Source organism: Gallus gallus, chromosome 3 (genome assembly GCF_016699485.2).
Source record: "Gallus gallus isolate bGalGal1 chromosome 3, bGalGal1.mat.broiler.GRCg7b, whole genome shotgun sequence".
Taxonomy (NCBI): Eukaryota; Metazoa; Chordata; class Aves; order Galliformes; family Phasianidae; genus Gallus; species Gallus gallus.
The window spans coordinates 56,896,423-56,922,391 of record NC_052534.1 but is presented as its reverse complement, the minus strand read 5'-3'; the positions used below and the strand labels follow the sequence as shown (position 1 = coordinate 56,922,391).

The 25,969-nt window shown below is 40.7% G+C and overlaps 2 protein-coding genes and 1 long non-coding RNA gene across 4 annotated transcripts in view; 2 read left to right on the top strand and 1 right to left on the bottom strand.

Annotated features, from left to right (window-relative positions):
* The window catches only part of ENPP3 (ectonucleotide pyrophosphatase/phosphodiesterase 3), a 34,647-nt gene extending 32,698 nt beyond the window's left edge, over positions 1 to 1,949 (top strand). The window contains exon 25 of the mRNA XM_003641039.6: positions 637 to 1,949. Coding sequence (XP_003641087.4) covers positions 637 to 810 — 174 coding nt within the window. The 3' untranslated portion in view covers positions 811 to 1,949. The remainder of the gene's footprint in view (positions 1 to 636) is intronic.
* A 15,854-nt stretch (positions 1,950 to 17,803) lies between these two features.
* The window catches only part of ENPP1 (ectonucleotide pyrophosphatase/phosphodiesterase 1), a 50,629-nt gene continuing 42,463 nt past the window's right edge, over positions 17,804 to 25,969 (top strand). The window contains exon 1 of one of the 2 annotated variants that reach the window (XM_004940218.5): positions 17,804 to 18,014. In XM_004940218.5, the coding sequence (XP_004940275.3) occupies positions 17,826 to 18,014 (189 nt within the window). In that variant the 5' untranslated portion in view covers positions 17,804 to 17,825. Of the gene's footprint in view, positions 18,015 to 24,858; positions 24,943 to 25,969 lie in introns of those variants that run through there. The other variant, XM_040697934.1, reaches the window with a different exon arrangement.
* Positions 20,004 to 24,860, bottom strand: LOC121113174. Its single transcript, XR_005858575.1, has 3 exons — positions 24,729 to 24,860; positions 24,179 to 24,273; positions 20,004 to 20,675 (listed from the first exon to the last, which is right to left on the bottom strand). It is a non-coding gene; the product is annotated as an uncharacterized LOC121113174 (long non-coding RNA).

Genomic DNA, 25,969 nt, shown 5'->3' with positions numbered 1-25,969 from the left:
TAATTAAGCTGCATGAATTAGCCTTTAAACTGTAGCAGTTAAAACTGTTATTTCTAAATTCTAGCAGCTGACCTCAAATGTTGTTGCACTCCATGGTTTTCATTATTATGGTAAATTGTCATCTGTTTTCAAAAAGGCTTTGTACATAAATAATTGAACATTTTTAACTGTGTATATATTGCACTGATTAGAGCTTATATTTCCATTTTTCCCCACCTATCCAGCAGTTATTATTGCTGTCCAGCAGTCAAGGCTGAGCTGCTGCAAGGACTTTGTTCAGGTTCTCAAGTGCCTGCAGTTTAGCTAGCCTGCATATTGCAGCTAAGTTTTACTATAACTAAAACTATCCTGACTTGGGTGTTTTAAATATGAGTCATGTACTGTTGTAGTTAAAAGTCCTACTTGCCATTGCAGCATAGTTCTAATTCTGTGTTACTCCAGAGATGAAAGATTCTGTGACAACCATTTGACTATTTAAGTGAAATCCCTAAAAGTAAGGCTGCAAGGATGTCTAAGAAGTCCTGAAAAAAATTCTACAAACTGAAGGCCTTTAATGCCATAAAAGACACTCTCTTGTTTGGTGGTTTTCCTAGACAATGACCAGTGCTTGCACGTTGCTCTTGTTTGTTTTGGCAGGATAACAGGTCGCCTTCTGAATGGGTTGAAGAAAGAGTTCAGGCTCATTCCGCTCGTGTTCGGGATGTGGAGCTTCTAACTGGACTTGACTTTTACCAGGAAAGACAGGGACCTGTCTCCGAGATCTTACAGCTAAAGACATTTTTGCCAACTTTCGAGACTGAAATCAACTGAATTTCTGTTTAAAAAATGCCAGTATTTGGAAGGAAGAAAATCAAAGTGATTTAACTTTTACCTTAGTGAACATGAGGGAAACGTGACTACAGCACCTCATCAAGAAAAGACACATTGCACAGCTAATTTCTTTTTTTTTTTTCACATTCATGTTCTTTCAGTCAAGTGTTTTGTATAAATGGAATAAAAATTAACTGAAGTTACTTAAGTCATATTGCTAAGCCAAATTTTCAAAATAGAGGATATTAATGTTAATGAACGGCCAAAAAAAACGCAACAACCCAATGCCTGTAACAGGAACGTGTCACTACTAAGCCAGATTTTCTAAACAGATAATATTTTAATGGTTTGAAAAGCAACAACAACAACTGTAACAAGAACATATTTTATAGTAGTAACCCTAGAATCGTCAGCTGTATAGAAAATGTTCATATAATGGAATTGGAAAGTGAAACACTTCGGGAGGCGTGTTTGTACTTTTTCCATTGTGTTTATCAGTGAAGTTAGGGTTATCTCATGCTTTTATGTTCTGTAATGTTCTGAATTGCTTTTTCTCATCTCTTGATCCACATGGATACTGCCACGTACTTAAAAAACATTCAGACTGACACAAAGTCTATATATAATGGATATGTCTTCTGTGATCATCCGCTGCCTTTTCAACTTATGTTAGTAAGTAGAATTATGCTAGTAAGAACTGAAGTGAAATTAGAGCAATTGATCTGTGTGTTCTGTACCCTTTAGAAATCTTGAACAAGAAAAGGTAAAACCCTCTGGCCAGAAGGGCTTTGTCTGGATATCTATCTGTATTTACAATTTACTATCTGTATTTACAATTTACTATCTGTATTTACAGTCTAAACTGCGAGGCAATAACAAGGTATTTGTGTTTATTTTTAAAGAGTTAAAAATGAGACTAGAGCACAAAATTAGTGCAACAAATAATCAGTGTTCCCTTCTGCAGTGACTTTATGGACAGAGAATCTCTACCTCAGACTGCCCTGTACACAAATTACTGCTATGGGCTGGTAAGCAGAACAAGGCAGTGGAAATTCCCAGATCCTGCTATTACAGAATTACCTGCATTTTGAGCTGATTTTCTTCACTGAAAGTGCTGCTAAATACAGGCATGAATAACAGCGTGTGATTGAACATTTGTCTGATTTATAGGCTCAGTGGGGCAGTTTTGAAGAAACATGATAGGAGTGTTTCAATTTGTAATTAATTCTAGACTGAATGTGTGTCCTTAAAAGAAGAAGTTTTAGAAGCCAATACCAAAAAAAAAAAAAAAAAAAAAAAAAGAAGAAGAAAAAAAGAGTTCTCCTCACACCTCTGATGAGCAGTACACTCCAAGCACAACTTAGTATTCTTTAATATATCAAGATCTGGGACCAAGCCGAGCATTCCCAAGCTGAACCATTCCCATGGCCATTGAAAATCTGAACTTGGGAGGATTTGGTGGTTTACTTTTCTTATGTGGCCCTGTGAGTAGTTAGCGCTGCTGCAGCAAGGCAGGGTGATAGTGGATGAGCACAGGCAAGGGCAACACAGCCAACTTGGCTCCAGAAAATCCTACAGCCAGGGCAAGGAAAAGCTTAACAAACACTTCAACAAGAGCTACCGTGTTTCCCCTGCACCACGCCCTGGCTCTCAGAGACTGTCACCATATAAAACACTTTTTTTTTCTTTCTCCTTAATATTTATTAAAGAGTCTACTGGCTTTTAGTCAGTACCTCCCTGAAGGCCACCTTCAAAGCCACGTGCAGACGTTTAAATGGCACAGAATGCTCTTGTCTCCTTTCTTGGACAGTCTCCCTCAAGGAAAATAGGCAGGGCTGTGTTTTTCAGAGTACCTCCCACAGTGCGCCTGCAGTGTCTGCACTCAGGGTAATGAGATTTTTTTTTTTTTTTTTTTTTTTTTTTGTATTAGAAACATGAAACTGTGTTTATAAGTACAGATTTTTTCTGTCCTAACTGCATAGCTCATACGCAGCGCAGGATTCCCTGCCCCTCATTGGGTTGCTGTCAGTGAGGATGTGGGAAAGCTGTCGCGCATTCACATCTAATGTCAGGGGAGAAGAAGAGGCACCTGCCTCCCCTCAGCCCTGCAGTACTTCCTTGCCCTGGAGACAGTTGGGATGACCTTCCTTACCAGCATAGTCCGGAAGGAGCAGGAAATCCGAATCCTTCCCCTCCAGTCCCTGGAGCGGTGATCAAAGAACATGGCTGTCCTCAGAAGAATGAGAAGTGGTGGGAAGAACATGATTTTGTATCACCCAGGTGTATGATATGGGGCATTTTTGGGTTTGGAATCACCCAGACATGAAGCTGTCGGAGTCTTTGGCCAATGACCCAAATTACTTTTGAATATATATGAAGGAGACCTGGCAACAGATGTGCAAGGCAGCAGCTTGCTGTGTGGCTGAAGAGAAACGAGTTATTGGTTGGTGCCCTCACTTTGTTCACAGCATTCTAAACAAAGTCTTTTCCACTTCCTTAAAAGCAAACATCCCAGCTTTTCTCTTAATTTTGCCCTTTAGCCACTTGTATTTTGCTCAGTAGGTTCCAAACAGGTTATCCATGTTGAACAGTCTAACATTTATTAGCACAGATTGAGCTGTGTCAGTCAGATGAAAATATAAACCTCTCCATTTGATCAACAAAATACTCTATAGTAGCTCTGAGAATCTCAGCCTCGCTGCCCTTCTCTTACAGACACATGCAGAACATGACACACAACACTGTCTTGAAGCTTAGGAATAACATTCAGCTCTCTAGGGCATGGATGGGGAATTGCTGAGAAAACGAAGTTCTCAGAGTGCTCCTTTTGCTTTGTGAACAAGCCAGTGAATGTAATTTCCATTCATTCAGCTGTTCCGCTTTGTGTTTTGTTTGTTTTTTCCATTGCTTTTTGTTTTCAAGGAAAAAAAAGCTGACGGATTTGTGTCTAACCACCACAACTACAGCTGTCAGTAGCATTTCTTTCCTCTCAAGAACATTTGAAGGATATTCCCATCAGCCATGCATGCCAAAGGTGCTTCAGAATTGATAGCTGGTCTTAACTTTGTATAAATATTTATTCTCTTTTAGGCAAACTGATGCATTTTCTATATCTGGGAACATATTTTTGTGCATGCAGCAGCATGTTGCAAGGGGATTAGTTTGTAGCTTTCCGTTTCAGTCCTCATTAAGGGACATTGCCCACATCCTTTCTTCTGGACAGTTCCAATTCTTCTTAGGGCTTTTTTTAGGTTATGGATAAGAGATATTTCCATAGCACTACCAAGCATTTCAGGTCAGTTTCCGGTTACAAGGAAGAAGGGCTGCAAACTTATGGGAAAGGTGCTTTCAAACTGTTCTTACTTAAATTCTTTCCACAGAATGAGAAATCCTGCCTCATTTCCTTTCCACCGTTATGAGTTAGATCACAGCTTTTGTGGTATGTCAGTTAATCTTATGAGCAGCACTTAATTTTAGCTGCATATCAAAATGTTTGATTTCTGGAATATCCCAGGAGCTTTATGAAGCCTGATGTAAGAAAGATCGTATTTCTTCATGGGGATGGATCTTGTATTTTCTATTGCAAAACAACTGCAGAGAAAAATAACACTGACAAGCTTTGTATGTTCTGGATAAGGCTTCTGCTTGATGAATCACTGAATCCACAGCCTTCTTGTTGATGAAGTGGCACAGCATTCTGGACAGCTATAGCATGGGATAATGATATCTGGGACATGGCACACCAGTATGTTATTTATGCCCAGGGACTTTCCTGTGTGACATTTTTGATTGTTTGTTGAGGTCTGAGGTTAAACTGAAGAAAACAGTGATTTCCTTCTGGCCTCTGATAATCCATCTGTGTTTTAATTGCTCAGTGTCATTTGTGAATTGCTTTCAACTTCTACATACCACTTTTCAAACAAATGAGATGTTCCATGTTCACTGGTGTTTATCCCAGCACAAATACAGGCTGGGCATAGAATGGACTGAGAGCAGCCTGAAAAATGGCATGACTATCACTGGTGGCATCTCTCCATCTTGTATTGCTTGTAGTTGTCAGAAGCTAAGCAGCTTGTTAAATGTTTGCCCCCATGATCTCCAGAGGTAAGTGTTGTAAGTAAAGACAGAGCATAGCCAATGCAAGACTTGCTAATGCACAGTGATAATAGATTTTTGCTGCTGTTTAGTAGGTGAAGGTGACTTCAAATGGTAAGAGGACATTGTAATTCCAGTTACTGAAGAGGTGACTTCATCCAGAGCAGAAGCAAAGGAAGACCCTGGCTACGATATGGAAAATAAAGTCCTTGCATTCTTACTTTTACGACTCATTAAACAATAAAATATTTTAAAAGCTTGTTAAGCAGAGGAAACACATAAACTGAAAGGCTATGAACCACTTTTTCTAGGAGTGACAGTGACAAAGAGCAGAGAAAGGAAAAAAAGAGCTCTCTGTGCTACAGAACAATGTTGGTCATTAAAATTATATACAAATTTACTAGCAGTAGATTCCAGCTGGAAGTCGGAAGTCACTTCTCACCAGTAGGCTTCTGGAACAGCTACCCACTGGAAGTTGCAAGGAAAAAAACAAGAAAGAGCTTGGTCAGTATATGAATCAGCTTGAATGACAAAATTACCCATGAAAACAGGGAAGCGCCTCAGTGACTCAGATTGGATCTGTGTTCTTTGCCTCAATGAATAATGATTGAGTAAAAAAGCATTTTTGCCATAAAAAAATAATGCAACATTTTGACTTACCAAACAGAGCTCAAGGATATTTAATGGAGATAACATACAGATTCCTGATGGCCGTGAACTTGAGAAATTCATCTGAATGTATTGCAATTAAAAAAAAAAAAAAAAAAGTATCTGAGCTGCTAGGATTTCTGTGAGTACTGCTCGTGCTGCCACTTCAGCAGTTCAGGCTGCCTCTCTGCTTGCACTGCACATGAATTATCTTTCTGAGCACTTGGATAGGGATACTGGTCCCTTCTTGCTTTACTTCAGCTGTGTTTGTGAGGTGGAAAGTGTGTTTGTGAGGTGGAAAGTATGTTTGTGAATGACTGAAGGAAAAGTTGGAGGGATATGAGGAGAGAGTGTCCTTAATTTCAAGGTTGGAGTTGCAATGCAGCTCGTAAATATCTCCTTACTGTATTGAATTTAGTGACTGTTTTGCACAGCATCTCTAAAAATTGTGCAGAGAGTCGCTCTGAAATGTGATGACAGGAGATGTCGTGCTTAGCCAGAGAAAATCTCTGTACAAAGTGCCTTTGACTAGTTAGTGAAAAAGGGCACAGATAGAGTTGGTCAGTAGAAGCTAATAAAACTTAGTTCTTTTATTTGTTGTCGTTGTCCTGAATTAGTCAGCTTGCTGAAATTAAATCATTTTGCAGAGTCTGACTTTGCTTTAAGTGGCATCCCAACACAACCTTGTCAGCCAAACAGTTTTCAGAGTAAGGTTAGGTGCTGACATATCATACCTGTGACTTCTTTTTCAAGATTTCTTTGAGCAGGCAAACAACCTGAATTCACTGAGTCATGGCTGACAGCCACATCACTGCACTGCTGGCTGGGATGACAAAATCCATAGTTTGGACCAGCTTGTAGGCACAAGCTTGATGCTAGATTTTGTACAACTTGAGCGTCTCAACAACCAATCCGCTACCGCTTTGCTTTTTTTCCATCTGACTGCTGTCCCCATTTGAAAGATGACTATGAGCTGGTGCAGAATGTGCGAATGCCTGAAGTCCTAAAAATTCTCCAAGGACAGGAAATTTATTTCCAGCACAGCATTTCTGCCATGAATTTCCTCTTCAGCTCGTCCAGAACCCATGCAGTTGTCCTCACTTTCTTTTCCACAATCACATCCTAACTCCTCATAAGAAAAATACTAGTAGGAGCATAAACAGAGGCTGTGGAGAGTCAGCCTGGCAGAAAAGGGCACAGACACATGATGGAGGTGGTGGTAGTTACTGAATGTGCTCAGAAGCTTTAATTGCAAAGAAGCCGTCCTGCAGGTCATACCTATTTATATTCACTAAAAGCAGAGTCAGTAAGAAGATGGAGATAAAATGCAGGACACCAAAGGAAATCGTATCAAATCATCTAAGTGTGAGAGCTGACTGACTAAGTGACTATTATGTGACAGTCGTAACAACTGGGCCCCTGCTTCTTCATAGTTTTGCATGCAGCATGCAGCCATTGGTCACTATGCATCAGCAGCATTATTTCACTAGTTACAGAAGAGTATTCAGCTGTTATACTGGGGTGCTGGGCAGTTGCATGGCACATCTGTAGGAGAGCTTGCACACTTCCATTGTAGCTGAAAAAAACTCACACAGCTTTATACCATTCTGTCCACCTCTCAATTGTCTAGGTATCACCAGTGACTGAAAATAACCTTGTAAAGAACATCAGAGGTAAACTGCTCTACATGCTTGACCTGATACATTAGCTAAAATTTATATGCTGGAGCTTTGAATTTTTACACTGTAAAGGGAAAGAATAACTAGATTTACTGCCTTGCTTTTGTAAAAATACCGTTCCAAATATTTTTCATATAAGCCTTGCAAACACTCAGTATTTATGTAGTTCACAGAGTACAATTAATCTCTCTGCTCTTCCTAAGAAGACAGATGTCTGGCATGTACTTTGAGACTTTATGATAATATGCAGAAAGGAACACAGTAATAATTTTCTTGGATCTTCTCATCCTATTCCATTATAATTTAGCTTCCAGTGGAGAAACTACACAACAGTAATATTTGCCAGCATGTAGGTTTTTGTTTGTAAGCAAACTATGGGCTAAGCAAAGTACAAGTGGATTTTGACAAAGTACAGTCTGAGTAGAGGACAGTTGGCATTGCTGAAATTGGCCACTGGTGCTCATGATTCACCTAATATTATACCTTATTATCCAGTGCCAACTGGTATTTCATTTCTGAGACTGGTGGTTTTGGTGAGAGACCAGGCCATGGTGGAAGACCCAGATGTCAATTTGATCCTGTATAGGTAGGGCTTCTTATCAGGTTGATCCTCCACATTGGTCTCAGAGCTATTGAGTTGGATTTCATCATGCTAGAGAGAAACAAGTTTTGAAATGGGACAGGTATGAGGCTCTGGCTCTATGCACTGTGTTAGTCAGTAGCTTCAATCTTCACTGGGGAAATTTAGTTAGAGAGGATTATTTCAAAAGCCTGAGAAAGGTCTCTGTGAGGCATTAGGAAAAGAAACTGACTAGTCTAAAATAGTCTATGATGATTAATGGGGTTCTGTAAATGCAAATTAGTTTTTCAACAGAATCTCATGAGATACTCCAACTGTTCTCTAGAAATACTGAGAAGAACATGGATATATGCCCAATTTTTTTCTCTTTTCCTAATTATTTACATATTTTTTTCCAAAAGCCCAGGGGGCAGGGTAGATTGCTAAGTCAGAAAAATGAGGCAAATAACTTCTGATTATCTGTTAAAGCACATCACATGAAATTGCTTGCCCAATCTCTGTCCTATATGGAGAACAATGCAAAGTAATCTCTGGAGCTTCTTCTAAGTGGGCTAGATTAAAAACATGACTTCAGGTTGAAAATATAAGATCCTGTCTAGCTGTTAGATGAATGGTTAACTGTGTCTCACAAGGCATTATATGAGTGAACTTGTTGCTGCTGAACACTATCATCATTACTGACACTAGACAAGTGGTAACTAACAAAGAAGTGCCTTAACATAAATGCTCTGCCATCTTCATAATGACAGCTCCCACTAATTTTCAGATGCTTGCTCTATAAATTCTGCTGCAATTTAGAAGAAAAGAGTAAGTACAAAGGTGACCAAGTGCAAGGTCCCAATGGTAAATTACATTCTCAAAGTGTTATAGGAAGGTACCTTTTAAAGACAAGCTGTTTTTCAGAAGTTGAAATGGTTAATATGAGACGATCTGATTTACCAATAACTTGTAAACTGTGTGTCCAAGGCATCTTGTACACAGAGCCCTTGGAATTTTGCATGAAAAAACCACCCAAACACAAATAAATCTTCACTAAAAATATATCATGTTTCTTTCTGAGTGAAAGTAAAATGACTTTTAGACACCACTAACATCCTGGTTGAGTCAATTGAATATCCCTTAAAATACATAGTTTGGTTTGTTTGAACGCATTAGTTTTTAGATGGCGACAGTACAAAGAAACATCCCCACAAGAATTGAATCTAAATGTTTTTATTTTTGCCTTCATATCTTCTCACAAAAAGACAAATGAATAGAAAAATAGTGAGTTTTTAAGTTTTTTTTTTTTGAGTTATTTGCTACACTAATTTTATACACTTTTGTGTTTTGAGATACATTCCTCTTTTCCAGCTTCTTATCCTAGCACAGAGAGCTCATATGGTCACCTGTACACAGAGTCTTCACATTATGTGTTCTACAGGGAGTGATGTTTAGCCAAGATTTACTGAGTGACACAAACTTTCTTTTAAGTGATGAACTACTGAGAGACTGGAGACAAAGAAGAGTAGGCAAGGAAACCTATCATGGAAGGAAAATAGTGTCTCTGATGGTTTAAAATAATCTGGTTGTGCATATCCAGGGAATTGCAGAACTAGTTTAATGTAGACATCAGAAAAAAAAAAGTGTTGACAATGGAAACAAGTGATACGGAGTTTTGTAAAATAAGCTCTACTTCTCAGAAGTAGAAGACACCTTGCATAGGCTTTGGTTCAAACTTGGAAGAATGTACTTCCTGGCATTCTCCACAGTCTCAATTAGATATTATTTCTGACACATAACTCTGGAGAATTTTTCGAGCAGTCTCTTGAAGATGTCTGGGTCTATGCCAGATAAAGTAGATGAGGTTTAGCAGTAGGAACTCTGCTAAAGATTTCAAACTTCTTCTCAAAAAGAGAGGTAGGTGCAGTGCACTGCCCTAGAACACCTAACTGCATTTTTGAGATAAGTTATCCTGAAAGATTTTTAAAAAGTAATAGAATTGCTTAAACATGCATAATTTCCCTTTCCTGGTTGGCTTCTAGCCTAGGCCGTGTCCCAGAAATTGCTCTCCTTCTGACACGCAAGAGTTTTACCAGAGGTGGTTGTGTGCATCCTGTTAAGCTTTTTATAAGTACATCTGAAGATCTGTTTTCATGAATACAGAGGAGGCAAACCCTGGAGCCCCCCAAAAATGCTCTCCAAATTCATGGATGCTCTCCATGAGTTTCCCTGTGTAGTATTTGGTTGTGGGATTCCAAGAGGAAGAAGCACAGGTTAGCTCGGTGACAAAGTAGAATGAATACTTAGAAGAATTGGGGTGAGCTCAGGTGATGATCATCTCCACTTAGATCCAGACTCATTTTGGAGACTGAACATGAATGAACAGGAGACAGTCTCCCTGTTTTCTGTCTGTGCATCAAGCCAGAAGAAGCACAGAAACAGAAAGGATGAGCAAGATATGTGGACCACAGAGAAACTCGGGCTGACGTGGCAGTGTAATGAAACACATTTATTCCTGACAGTAACAACACATAAAACCCTAAATTTGGTTGCTTGTATGCATCAAAAAACAGTTACTATCTTCCTAGAAAAAAAAAAACCCAAAACATTCTAGTCAGCCAATTTAGAGATTATTAAGAACTCATGGTTTATTAAAATTCTTGTACAGATACTGTTTTTAAACAGTGTTTAAGCTTTCACATGTGCTCTTCTACAGATCTGTCAGGATTGCAAAACCAGATGTCCAGTCAACGAGTGTTTGTTGGTGGAACTGGTGTTATTCTGGAACACAGAAACCCCACAGCTAACCAACTTACTTGGAAGCTCTATAGATGTCCTTTTATAGAAGAGAAATCTGATCCCAACAACAAAACGTTTTCATTAGGTGTTTTGTTCTATCCAATCTGATATAATGCTTGCACGTACAGCACTGAAATTCACATGATTGAGAAACAGCATCTGCAGCATTAAAAAACACACAGAACTCTCCTCTCCCCTCTGCTCCCCTTCTCTCTCTTCTCCTCTGAATCTTTGAGTTTTCTCTCTCAGATTTTCCATTTGGTCTTAGCATTATCCTTGTCAAGCCTTTTTCTCCCTTAGGTTTTTTTTTTCCCCCTTAAAAAAGTAACAGTAACAAATGGTACTTCTCTCATTATCTTCACAGGTACTTTTTTCACTGTTTGTGAGGTTTTAATGTAACACTCTATTTTACAATACCAGATGTTTCCTTAAGTGTGCACCAAGTTCCTGACTCATTTGTAGTCGATTAAGCACTGGGACAACTTGCTTTGTGAAAATCACAAAAAGTTTTCTGTTGTTTCTTTTTTTTTCCTCCTTTTTGTCATGATAATTCAGCACAGGGTGTCTTAAAGTATCCTTCTGGGTACTTTCTGAAAGGTAATTTTCCAGTCTTGTTTTGATGGCATTTTATGTCCATATGAAATAGATGCTGTTGCAGCAGTGAATTGCAAACATTGCATTTCACGCACTTGCTTCCAGTAAAAGGGTTATGAATGCTAATGCCTGTAGTGTAGCTGCTGAAAAGGAGACATGCAGCACCTGAATCATAACGCTACTCCACAGGACATAAAGCTTTGTGAAATTACATTGGACTACATAATTTTGCATGACAACAATAAATAATAAATTGAGTTTTTGTTCAAGAATGAAACAGCAAAACTTCATAGTGCATAGTGCAGAATGTTGTACATGCTACCCGTTTGCATGTGTTCAGGAAGTGGCTAGGAGTGATGAAAAAAACATTTTTAAGTAGTATTTAGCAGGAGAACTTTCCTCTGGCTCAAAATTTTCCTCAGCTGCAGATCTCTGACTTCTGTTTAAGCTGACTTAATACAGTTGTTGTGCTCTTAGCATGAAGTAATGCTGGATTTCAAAGTGATTTAGGAATACAAATGTGCCTGGAGATGCAGGGTGTGCATTCCTAAATTCCTTAGGCACTTTTTCAAATCTCTGCCTCCACTTGTGCATCTGTTTTGAAAGCCGATTTATTTATTTGTTTATTTTTCCCCTTTCCTGTTTGTATCGAGTCTTGCTGTTCACTTTGAGCTAACAAAAATCAATGAGCTCATCAAACCATACAATGGCCTGGGTTGGAAAGGACCTCAAAAATCATCTAGTTTCAACCCCTGTGCCGTAGGTAGAGTCAGCAATCACCAGACCAGGCTGCCCAGAGCCACATCCAGCCTGGCCTTGAATGCCTGCAGGGATGGGGCATCCACAACCTCCTTGGGCAACCTGTTCCAGTGTGTCACCACTCTCTGTGTGAGAAACTTCCTCTTAGTATCTAACCTAAACCTCCTCTTTCTTAGTCTAAAACCGTTCCCCCTTGTCCTATCACTATCCACTCATGTAAACAGCCATTGCCGCCTCTGTTTATACGCTCCCTTCAAGTACCACAATGAGGTCTCCCTGGAGCCTTCTCTTCTGTAAGGGGATTTCTCAGTGTGATTTTGAGTCATGCAGCTGGGCCCTAAGAATACATTTACCATATTCAAAGGACAAAATGTCAATGGGATTTCACAATGATCTTTCTATATGTGATCTCCTGAATCACTGATTTGCTAGATATCTTAGAAGATGTTGGTTTTTAAGGCAGAAACTGAAAGAAAACTTGGTAGCTTGTCTATATCATGCATAGAATAACATGAAAGGGAACAGAAATCCTGCTTGTAATTATTTATATATTTTTATTAGTTATTCAACGTTTAACTTGTGAAAGAATTTTCTATTTTCTTTAAATTCCCAGCTAGTTGCAGTGGTTGCTATTGTACCTACACTACTGCTGAGAGTCATTGCCAGGCAATCAAAGCACTACACTCCTCTCAGATTCATAAACACTGCTTTCACTAGAAGAAGCCCTGAATTAACCCAGCAGGTCTTCAGGAAACTGACGGACTAATTACTCCAGTACAGTATTGTTATTTTTCCTTCCAGTTCGTGAACTTCTTGCAATTTTTCCCATGTATGCACAGAAATGTCCTTCCTGGTGATATGCTTGCATATACAGACCTCCTAGACATGGTTTGCATACAGTAAAACCATTCTTGGCTGGTGAGATTAGTCTGATAATAACAGCATAACTGGCTCGCAATTAATTTTTGCCTGGATAGCGTTAAAGTATTCAAACATCTTCTGGATATTTTCATAGGTAGTAACTGGTGCTTTCTATTGAAGACTGCCAACATATTGTCACTGTCAGGATTTTACAGTGTAAAGGTTTTTAGCCACCTTTTTTTTTCTAAAATCAACAACATTTTTATGCTGCTTAGACACACAGTTGCTGCAAAGCAAGTACAATGGCTATAATAACAGCTTTCCATGTTTTGCTTGTGTTGTTGCCAGCAATAACAGCTGTTGGATTAACAGTTATTACATTTGCAATAATGTATGTCAAACTAAGACTAAAAGTGGGCAGGATTACACAATTTTTCAGTGTTCTAGGAAATACTAGTGATCAGCTTATTGTCTTTAGATCTTATTTTTCTTGAATACCAGTAAAACAACCAAAAAAGTGGGCAGTTATTTGCAAAAAATTATTTTTGTACTTATCAAAAATGGGACATTTTGGAGAGCAAATTTAACAGTTTCTGAAACAAGCAGTTACAAAAAGCTAAATTATTCTATTTTTTTTTTAATCCCATCAAAGAGATATCATGATAGAAAATTCAGATTCTGAGTCTTGCAGTTTGAGACCTGACATTTTACCATGGATTTGTTTCTTTGTTCAGCCAAAGTTCATGCTGGTTTTACAGATGCAAATCTGAAAAACACAGAACAGTCTACATGGCTTGATGTGTCCATAAATGCGGATTTCATCTGAACCATTGCTGCCTGATACAATAAAAGAAACCTCCTGTTTCATTTATCTTCATTAGGGATTTTTTTTTTTTTTTTTTTTTTTTTTTTGTAAAATTGGAGACATACTTCGAGCACTAAATAAAATTTCCAAGAATGATAGCTCAGAAACCATGAAAGTTACTGATTTGCTTGTTGCTTCTCAGAACAGTTTACAGTGCAGCTCTCATATAAGAATGCCAGAGAAGTCCTTACACTGGGAGCTGAGAAACACAGCCTCACTTGCACACTTAAGGGGCAGAGTCCAGCATCACATTGAGCAGTTACAATCTTTAACAAGTAAGTCTTTGGTCTGGAGTTTCTGGTCTTTTTTACAGCTACAGAAATGTTTCTGAGGATTAGATAAAGCAACAAGAAGCTCACAGTTGCCACTGCCCACTGGGAGGAGCTTCATGCTATAATGTAAGTTTCAAGACCTAGCCAGCACAGAACTGATTATCACAGGCAGGCTCACACTGGGGTACTGCTTAGCGCACAGGCTAAGCCTGTGGCCTACTGAGAGTGCAGGAAAGGTCCCTGTGCCCTGGCTGGAGGCCAGGAGTAGTCTGATTATGTAATGAGGTGCCCTGCACGCACCTTACCACCCAGCTGCAGGTCCTTCGTGCTACAGCCTGCTCACAAAATGGGGTCAAGTTGAGGCTTCGTGGGTACTTGGTGTTTGCTGCAGTCTTTTGAAGAGACATCCACTGATGACTTCCTTTGCAGATGAGGCCTGGAAACACAAGGCTCTCTACAACTACCTGAAGGAAGGTCAGCTTCTTCTCTAGCGTAACTAATGATAGGACTAGAGGCAATGGCTTCAAGTTGAGCCAGGGGAGGTTCAAGTTGGGTATTAGGAAAAGCTTTTTCTCCAGAAGAATGGTGAGTTACTGAAATGGATTATCCAGGGATGTGGTTGAGTAATCCTCCCTGGAACTGTTCAAGAAATGTTTAGGTGTTGTACTAAGAGATGTGATTTAGTGTGGGCATATTCGTGGTAGGTGGACAGTTGGAATAGATGATCTTGGAGATCTTTTGCAACCTTGGTGATTCTATGATTCTATGGCTGTTTTTAATGAGGTTCTCCCCTTACATTTGGTGAGGAGATGAATTGCTCAATGCTTGTGCTGGCTGCTGGGAATCCTGGCTCCCTCTGAAGCATTATCAGTCTCTGCTGAAAAAGTCACAGCCAAGTCTTTTGGAATTTGCATTTGCAATTTTAGTAACAAATGGAATTAATTAATTGCACAGTTATGTATTTTGTCAAATATTTATTAAAACTGTATTGACCAGTTTTTCACAATCTCCTCCTGAAGCAGTGAAGTAAATGTAGATTCCTGAAGGCTTAGCATTTGAAATGTTCTATCTGTTCTCCTAGTATTCATCAGAAAAGACTTCTCACATGATTTCATCGATGTCAAAACTTAATTGTATTTGGTTTTCCTTTCTATTCTTGTATAGCGTACCTTAGACACTCTTCCAGTCAGCTGAGATGAGCATTCTTCTCACTGATGGGTTAATTATTTTCTACGCAGGTTAATTATTTTCCATGCTTAGCCTGAAGTACCCTAACTGTTTGTATTGACATAGAAAGAAATGATAAAATTGCAAGTGTTTCACAAATATTTGCACATAGAAAAACAGATGTCAGTGGATAGCTACTCAATGAATGACTTGAGAGTTAGCTGCAGCTGCAGTAAAGCTCTGCTTTAGATGGAAAAAAAAGACACACTTTTGTCTGTGATCTAATTATATATCATTTCCATTGAATCACCAGTACACAACGTGTTGCTGGAACTTTTGAGTTGATGACTTACACAGTACAAGAAAAATTTCTACTTGGCTTACTCTTAAAGGCAATCAGAAAAATACATTTCTATACACAAAAAAAGATGAAAAATGAATTTTTAATTCTTTAAAGATCAGCTAAGAACTTTTAATTGTCCAGACATACTGAAAAAGAATCCTGCCAGAGTGTTTGGAAATGGAAAGAAAGAGAAGATTTTAACTGAAAACCATACGATTGCAATATCTTTTAATTTTTATGGGGAAAAAAAAAAAAGAGAGGTTGTAACTGTCTTTTGTTGCACAAGTTATTAAAACCACATTCAATGAATAAAATAGTTCTGCTATTCTAGTTTTTTATGAGTCTTTTAAAGTTATCAATCTCCTGAATTTACATTCTTTTTATCAGATGTCCAAGTCCTTAAATATGTATCAATTATTTAGTTACACAGTTTGAAATGCTGTATTAATGGAATAAAGGAGAATCTCACTGTAGACTCAAGAGTTTGATGGCCACAGCCCCATTTTCATTCTCCTTTTCTCTGTCACTAAGTGATTCATTAGTGCATAAATGCTCAAGATGACACCTGTGGAGTCAAAACAGGCCAGAATGTGACTCAGAAGATGATAACGGGCATATGCAGTCAGTCTTGCCCAGATCTTCAATATGCTGGGAGCTGTAGTAGCAGTAATTCTATAAATGTTACATAAATGCTAAATCTTACATTTTTTTTAACGTGAAAATTGTAGTGGCCATTTGATTATGAGACTCAGCTGAAATAGAAAACAGAGTAGTAACATTTTGAAAGGGAACAAAATCACAAGAAAATCTACTATAGACTTCTCAAGTCCTTGTATTTCAAAGCCATCATCACATTAGAATGAAAGACGATCTAATTTTAATATATATAACTATACATAAAGTATAAGTAATAATGGAAAATGAGTTCTTTCATAGGATGGGTGAGATGGGAAGGGACTTCAGTGTCCATCTGCTCAAACCCTTGCCCATGCAAGAACACCCAGAGGATTGTGCCCATCATCATGTCCAGGCGGATTCTGAAGATCTCTATGGAGGAGACACCACAGCTTCTCTGGACAATCTGTGTCAGTGCTCCATCACCCACACAACACAGAAGTGCTGCCTGATTTTCAGGGGGAACTTCCACTATTTCATTTTGTTTCTCAGTGCCCACGGGAAACAACTGAAAAGAACTGTAACAGCGGTTCTGTCTCTTTTGCACTCATTTCTTCAGGTACATATAAATGTTAATGAAATCATCCCTGAATCCCTATCCCTCCAGGTTGAATAGTCCCAACTCTTTCAGCCTCTCCTCATAGGAAAGGTGCTCCAGTGTCTTCCTTACCTTCATGGCCCCTCTCAGAACCCTTTCCAGTATGTCCACATCTCTTGTGTGGGAGATCCTAGCACAGGACCTACTGGTGTGACCTCACAGGCCCTGGGTAGAGGGGAAGGTTTACCTTCCTCCACCTGCTGGCAATACGTTGCCTTGACACAGCCCGGGATACCATTGACCTTCTTCATAGCAAGGGAACACTGCTGGCTCATGTTCAGCTTGGTGTTCACCACAGACGCATCCAGGTCCTCCCATGCCAAGCTGCTAATTTTTAGCATTTTTAAGCATAAGCAGGCTTTCCAACTACTGATGTTACTCAAGATTTCCATGTTGCTTAGAGAAATGATGAACAAAGCATTCCCTGTACCTTTCAGGCAACTGGTAGGCTCATAGTCCATGTGTAACTGATAATAAACAGCCAGACTTACAATCCTGGAGCAAGCTGTCAAGAAGGACCATTTAAAAAAGCTAACAGCGCGCCTCTCCCTTATCAAACAGTAGGGCTGAGTTAGTGAGAATAGGCAGGGAGAGGTCAAACCATGGATGAGCTTAATGCCTTCTAAACACACGATGTAGAAGGGTGTGTGCAGAAGGGTACCTAGGAGGTACATACACAGGTACTGCACTAATGCTGCAGCATCCTGCTGAGCCCCTGAGACAGCTAACCCCAAGCTGCCTCGAGTGAGAGGTAACCTTCTCCCCTCTGCCTTATAAACACAGCCTGCCAACTTCTGTTTTGGGCTCGCGGTGACGGCACCTCACATCCACGCCCACCCAAGCGGCAGGTTCACCAGCACAGGTGCGCATGGTGGGCCGTGCCCGCGGAGAGGCGGCCGCGCTCTGCAGGCCGAGGGCGGGCAATGGGGCTGTGCCCGCGGCCTGCGCCCCCGGTCCCGGCCCCGGCCCGGCTCGGCCCCGCCAGCGTGGGAGTGGGGGCTGCCGGCAGCCGCGCTCCGGCAGGGGCGGGGCCGGCCGGGCCGGGCCGCTGCGCTATTAATAACGGCGACGGGGACGACGGAGGGCAGAGTGGCGAGTGCTATGCAGGGCAACGGGGAGAAGGCTGCAGGCAACGGCCGTCAGGAGGGCCTCGGCGGGAGAGGGGCGGCCGATGGCGAGCTGCAGGCTGCAGCCGTGCCTATGCTGCCGGCCTTGGAGGTGGCCGAGGAGCCGGAGAAAGCCCCGGGCGGCAAAAGCAAGGACCCCAACACCTACAAAGTGCTCTCCCTGGTAAGGGCCGGGCGGGCCCGGTGGGCAGCTACGCGGGCGGGCGGCCCCAGGCTGTCCCCCCCTGGGGGTCGGGAGAGGCTCATCTTCGCGGGGCCCTCGGAGCCCCCTGGGAAGCCTTCGTCTGGGCTCTACAGGAGCAGCAGGCTGCCTTCAGCACTAGCAGCGTTGCGGGGTCGCCTCGTCCTTCTGCGGCGGGCGGCAGTGCGGCGCTTGCGGTGGCGTGCTTAGTAGTTACCGGCAGCAGCCTACCTGGCACAGCCGGGGCGGCTCCCGGCTTGTCGCTTCCTTTTCGTCTCTTGGCGACGCTCGCGCTTGAATTGTCTCGATTCTTTCCTAATATTACTGATTATCCAGTTTTCTTCGTGCGGTTTTAACTACCTTGATGTTGGGGAAGGCAAACAGATTAAAATGGGGAAGTATGACTGGAAACTTGTAAAAGATTTCGGGAGGACAGAGGAAGGATTAAAAGGTGGCTTTGTGCTGCATTTGAAACGCTGTGCTTTGAAAGTTTGCCTCTGAGTGTGTGCCTTGGAGCCACTTCCAGCCCTGGTTCGGAGAACCTGTGTCCAAAGCCATTCTTAGCAGGTAGGTCAGCTTCCAGTTTTAGCCATGCAACTGTATTATAATTATCCTTCCTGTAGAGATGTGAAAATAAGACTGTCCAGACTGCCTGGAGTGATCGTTACGAAGCTGAAGTCATTATCAAGGTTAAACTGTGGCCTTCTTGGAAGGAAGTTTCTGTGGAGCTGCAGTGGCTTTTATTGTGTGGTATATCCATAAACAGTACACTTTCAAATCAAGTTGCCTTTCCAGGTTTACCCGTCATTTGGTTACTGTTTCAAATGAACTGGTCACCACCTTCTGGCAACTGCACACTGGGCATATTTGCTAACATAATAGGCTGTACATTGCATTTGCGTGTTTGTTAGAACATCAAGAAAAATACCCAGTTTCCATAAGTTCTATGGTTGTTTGTGTAGAGGGTTGTTGGTTTTTCCTTTTTCTTTTTTTTTTTTCCTCCTGGCAACTGTACTGATGAAAAGCATTCTTAAAGGTAATGGGCTGCAGCTTATTTCATAACTTTGTTCTCTTTTGGGAAGGACAGGATGTCCCAAAATAAGGCATTGCAGCAGATGGTGAAAACAGCCCATCTTTTTCCAGCTGTCAAAACGGGTTGTGATAGTGAGAAATCATGCTATTCAAATAGAAATAATCACTTTAATACTGGAGTTAAGCACAAGCTTAAACTTTTGCATGCACCTATGTACACTTCTGAATCACATCCTTATTTTTCAGACCACAGTCTAAGAACTGGCAAAGCATTCATCCTGTGCTGACTAAAGTTTTCAAGTGAAATATATGTCGTCTATACAGAAACAAGTAAAAAGCTGTAAACAACCATGCAGCACTGTTTCTAGTTACTGCAGACGGTGATAATTCAGAGTATCTAGGCAGAGTTTGAAAAGCTTTACAGATACTAGATGATATTGGCCTGAGTAAAACAAGGTTATACTTGGCCTAAACATCATGTTAGCAAGTCAGAATGAAAGAAAGAACTTGTATTTCCGACTCCACTTCTCTATATCACCAGCCAATGTATTTAGCAGTGTGTTGATGGTGCTATTCCAGTGTTAGGGGTAAAAAAGAAGTTGACTTACCTGCTCAGTGTTTCTGGTTGTGCATTGGGAAATGATAAAAGTGATGTTGCCCAAAGTAAACAGGAAAACTTCTTATGCCCACCTTTAGCCTAGTTGCATGTGCCATTGCTACCTTTATTTGGGTAGATGGGAAAATGATTTCAGGTAAGTTTCCGGGTGTGGTGGTATTTGTTTTTCATTTGTTTTTTCATTTTTGTTTGTTGTCTGCTTGTTTGGGGAAAATATATATACATATATATATAATTTCTGGAAAGTATGGTCTTGCTTACGCTCCCCTACTTCTGTGCATGTGTTTGGCACCCACAGATGTCTGAACAACTTGAATGCGACTTTTGTGTTGCCAGCTACTGCTGATGAGGTGATCTTATCCCATTAGAGAAAAGCTGTGAAGTTACCATATGCAGAAGGCTGTTACGTAGATCTGACTTGTGGGTGGTTTCAGGAGCTTCTCCATGTCTCCTGGTGGTACTCAGCTATTGTGAACTGAGCGTACGCTGGGTGAGGGAGGATGTGGGTAGATGAAGTGATATAGAATCACCTCTGCTTTTAGCAGCTCATGTGGCAGGCATAATTTTAGCTCAGCTGTAGATGTTCATAGCACGTGTCTTTCTTCTGGTGCTATGCATGGGCAGGATTTCCTGGATGGTGGGACAGACCTGCAGGGATTTATTAACCCATCATTCTTCCTGAAGAGCAATTGAGTGCAAACATCCAGCACTGAGCAGTCATGGGAGATGTTGATCTTTTTATTTATGTAATCTCCTGGCACATCTTTCCACTTATTGTCTTCTGTGCTTTTACCATTGTCCCTCAAAGCCAAATGTGCTGTTCATGTTCTCTCCAGGCTCATCTGCTGCCTTTGTATGACTGACCAGCTTGCTGCCTCTTAAGAGCAACGTAACTCTTCCTTAGGCTTGAGGTTTTCAGTTCTGGTTGGCCAGCAAGTCTCATTGGGTTTTGTCTGGTTCACTCATCTCACTAAAATTTTCCATGTGTTTAAAAGCTGAAATGTTGAGGGGGGAAGAAAGTAACAAAATAAGTGGTTTTTCATGTTGACAGCTTCAGACTTTGTCAGTGCTGGAAAAGTCATTTACAAATGACACTTGCATTAGACTATTTCTTAGTTGTTACAGATCAAGAATTTCTGATTAGAAGAAATACCAAAATATTTCAGATAGACTCCAAACTGAGACATTGGAAGTGTATGATTCTTCTAAAGACTTCCTGAAGCATTCTGAGGTACATAAGATAGTAAACTGTGATGTTTTAAAAAATACTGTGGGAATACTCTTAAAAGTATTTTGGAAGCCTTGTATCATTTTTCTTCTGCTTTCTTCTAAAAGGCCAGTCCAAATTTTTTTTTAACTTAGTATTTTATACTGAAGTATACTATTTAGTATTTTATGCACTTGTGAAACACAAAATTGTATTCTGCCTTTTTAAAACTTTTATTCAGTTGCCTTCCTCAATTCACAGGGAGAGCAGATAAACCTTGTGTAATACTCTGTGAATTTAAACAATCTACTTAGTAAATTAAGACAGTGTGACTCCTGGCATGTACTCCCAGAATCTGCTTTGTGTTTTTTCAGTTAACTACTGAACCAATGCAGATACTATGAGGAATGTTATAGGATAGATACATGGTTGCACAGCTTTAGGCTTGGTTACTTTCCCTTGTTATTTAGTGAGCTTCTTATCAGCCTGAGGATTAAGCTGGAGCATTGGGTGGGACAAAACTTTTGTTTTCATCTGTAGATTGAAGACAGTGAAGGATACCATGATAAAGATGGCATCCCTGGGAATCTCTGCACTGTTCTCAGCTTTCTAGCAGAGAAAATTAAGTGTGCTGGGCTATATCCACAGATTGACAAATCAAGAGGAGTTTTTTCTTTCTCTATACTCAGCACTCGTTAGATCCCATCTGATATACCAGGTTTGAGTCCTTTGGTACAGAAGAGATAAATTTAAACTGGATTGAGGCCAATGGAGAGCTACCAGAGTGGTCAAGGACAGAAGCTCCTCACTGGTGTGTGAGGAGCTGGGTTGGTTCAGCCTAGACAGGCTTGAATGAGGCTCAGATCTTGCCCATGAAAGTAGCCTTCCCATACCTCTAAGGGTGTTTTCAAGAAGATGAACTTTGTACCTATATGGATGTGCACAGTAGAGATGTGAGACAACAGTTTAATTTGAAGCTGTAGAGGTTCTTATATTGAGTAGGGGGGGAGGGGGGGGGGGGGGGGGGGGACAAACAGGAAAAAAAAAAACAGTGCCTTAGGAGGACAATTAAGTATTTGAGCCTGTTGCCCAAAAAGCCTGAGTGGTCTCTCTTTCTGAAACTCAACTGCATGTAGCCTTCAGAAACATAGCCTGAACTCAGGTTCTGACCCTGCTTTGGTGATTGGCCTAAAAAGGTCTTTGAGGTTCCTCCCTTTCAGCCTTATGATTCTATGAATCTGGTTCTAGTTGTATGTTGGTTTCTACATGAAGGTTAATGATTAAGATCTGAATCATAAACCCCTTAGCAGTTAGGATGCTTATCCTGATGTAGATCTTTTCTTGTCAACATCTGCCACAGGAGAGGCCCAGGAAACTAGTTAGCAGGGTTCACTGGGAACTGCTTTTGAGGGCATTAGGGTCCATCAGTACTGGTCACCTTTTAAGTACCACCTCTTAAGAGCACTGTGAACAGGCAATTCCAAAACATTAGAAGTCAATGCAGGCAGCTTGCCTGTGCAGGAATCCTCTCCGGAACTTAGGTAGAAAATGTATGGCTGCTTGAAGTGAGGTTGAATGACATGGGAGGACTACAGAGATGCTGTTTGTCACTGTAAGAATAAAACTTGTGTGGGCAAAACTTAATTAGAGTTGAAGCTGGCCAGTACCGTGGGGAACAATATGTTAATAGCAAAAGGAGGACTAGAGATAACGTGGGTCTCTTGCTTGATGAGGATGGTCACATCACAAATAGGGATGCAGAGGCAGTGGAGATGTTTAATGCCTTCTTTGTTTCTGTCTTCAACTCTGAGTTGGAGGACCTTGACTGCAGTAACAATAAATTCCCACCCAGCCCTAAATTTGGTGGGACGTACTGCTTCAACTGGATGTGTATAAGCCTAGGCATCTCAATGGAATTGGTTCCAGCGTACTCAGAGAGCTGGCTTATGTCATGTGAGACCTCTTGATTATTTTTCAATGACCTGGAGTCTGGAGAGGTCCAAGTTGACTGGAAGCTAGCAAATGTTCCAGTTTTCAAGAAGAGCAAGAAAGAACACCCTGGTTAACTACAGACTGGTCAATCTGCCTACAGTGCCTGGTAGAATTACGGAGAAGATTCTTCTGGGAATTACTGAGAAACATCTGAAAGACAATGCAGTCATTGGTCACAGGCAACTTGGGTTTATGAGATGTAAGCCCTGTTTAAGAAATATAATTGACAAACTTAACTTTTATGACAAGGTTATGCACCTAGTTGACCAAGGACAGCCAGTTGATGTCTCTGGTGACAGCGACAGGACATAAGGGAATGGCATGGAGCTGGGTCAGGGAGGGTCAAGTTGGAGACTGGAATGAAGTTCTTCACCAGAGGGGGCACTGGCACAGGCTCCCCAGGGCAGAGGTCACAGCCCCAAGCTGCCAGAGTTCAAGGAGTGTTTGGATAATGCTCTCAGACATACCGTTTGAATTTTGGGTGGTGCTGTGTGGAGTTGGACTTGATGATCCTTGTGGGTCCCTTCCAAGTCAGGAATATATTTGCAGTGTTTCAGAGCTCTCATGTGGTCACTTCATGTGACCTGAGTGGTCACTTCATGTGTGGATAGGCTGTAGTCAGGTGTGATTTGCAGCTTTTCTTAGTGTTACTTGAGCTCATTTTGAGCTTGGTAGGTTAGGCACTGCTACCAGCATAGACAAAAGAGGGTGCCATTTAGGAAAGGCTGCAAAATGCTCTCCTCCCTTATGTAGTTGAGCTGAAGGATTAAAACCACGGTGGAGGTTTTCAGTCATACTCCTGAGTGCAGTATGTGAGTGCTTTTGGTTTCCCTGGCTACAACTGCAGTGCAGAGCTTGGAATCAAATCAAGTACATCCAGCTGTGGGACTTGCGTGTTTCTGTTGATGTTGCTGGCTGACTGCATGGTTGAAAATATCCATGCTGTGCCTAGGAGTTTAAGTTTAGACTATCCACTGATAGATTAGACTGGTATGCCTGGATCAGCCATTTAGTCTGGTCAGGTTGCACAAAGGAGTGGGGCCTGATTAGTGTCATGTGTGCTCTGAGGTTCTGCTTGAACATTCAGACCTCTAGCTAAAGCTGTATCTTAGGATTTTCATTTCCTTTCTTTAATTTTGCAGTAATTGCCTACCTGCCAGGGACAAGCTGGCTCCAATTTCAGGGGAGGTCAAAGATACAAAGTTATGCAAGCCTCTACTCTTAAAAACTTTTCCTTGGCATTCTTTCACTAATATCAGTAGAAATATACAATGACTGAATTGTTCTGATCTGACTTACCATTGAATGTTGATGTCAGCTAAAAGGCCAAGTGTAACAAGGTAGAGGTTTGATATCGTGGAAAGTTTGAAAAGTTTCTTGCTCTGGAGTCAGTGCTAGAAAATAATCAGTGTGAGCACACAATAGGAACTGAATAAGTACTTATTTTAAAGAATACTCTAACAGGATTTGTCAGTGTCTCACATCACCGTCATCAAACACGTCATTTTCAAAGAAGCTATTTTATAATGTCTTGGAATTCTGAAAATAACAGGGGAAAGAAATTGAAGCAAAGTAAAAATACACTTCTTGCACTGAAAAAAAAAACCCAACACCCTAAATAAACTTTCTTTTCCTGCACGGATGTTGCACAGGTCAATGCCACAAAAGTGTTTATATGACAGTAGTGGATATTGTTGTAAATGCAGTGTGATGGAGAGCACATTCCATTGAGCAGAATAAGGAAGGGCTATTGTTTAACTATTCAGTTTTGAGTAAGATAGCTGGGGACAAGTGAGAATTAATGAGGAAAAAATGTAATATTTACAGTATTAAAGAAATTCAGATGCACCTTTTCGCAGTTCAGCTCTCTAAAGGCATGTAGGCAAGTTGACGTAAACAAAAATCTTGCGTGCCTTCCATTGTGCTCCTTCCCTCGGACAGCATCACAATGGGACAGTGTTCAAGTGCTCTTCTGGCTGAAATACAAAGTTTCCATGTCAAGCAAGGATCTTGTGATAGTCTGCCTTTTGTGTTTTGAGGAGCTATATTCAAAGAATACAGAGGTAAATAATAGCCTCTCTATCAGCCCTTCCCTTAGGGAAAATAGCCACAGGAGCAAGGACTACAGGTGTGCCTGTAGTTGGTTAACAGTGAGCTTAATAAAGTGTCATAGTGAGTTGCTCTGATGCCATACTTGTCTTATTCCTGTACCCCTTTGTGCATCACTAATTTATGCTCCTTATGGTCCTTCATTTTAGGGAATTTCTTCACTGACTATGTGAGGTTACTGTGTCTTCCTATTCGGCCTCAAATTGCTGAATGGTGGCAGTAGCAACACCTGCAGAGGAGAAATGGAAGTGTCTTACTCAGTATATTCAGTACTATTATCAGCACTCAATAAAAGCAACCCCATCTGTACAATCTTCTTGTTACTAATCTTATGAAAGTACTGTAAATAATAGCAACTTTAGATTTATTCTTGAAAAGAGATTTTTGGAAGAGGAAGAATGTGACCAACAGAAGACCATATGTTCTTCTCTACTTATGGTTTTATTGGTGTGTTGGCAGCTACTGACTCTATTTTGTCTTTTTGTCTCTTTCTTGTTAAAACTAGACACTTAAATAGTTTTGTAAGGTATTTAGAGAATTGTAGTATAACAATGTCTTTTACTGATAATTCTCCCACTGTGTGAAGTTATAACTCTTTGGTAAGCTCCTTGAAGGCTTTTTGTAGTACCTTGCTGTGGCTCGAGCACCTTTAAAACATTCTTGTCCCTTGAATGACCTTAGGCCGTGGCTGCAATGGCATACATTAAGTCTGAGAGCATTTCATAGAGACAACACAAATAGGCCTTCTGCATCCTTCTTTGAGAAGAAAAACAACGACCTCTGTCTTTTGCCTCTGTGGACTTCAGGCTAATTCAAACACCTTCAGTGTTTTAGGACAACCAAGATCTGAGAATCTCAGCAACTCCCTTTCCCATTGAGGACTCCAGACAATGAACATGGATCAACAAAATCAAGTCTTTGAAAAGCATTAAAAAAAAATTAATTTGGAAAATTAGAGGTGAATGAAGGAAACACGACGTG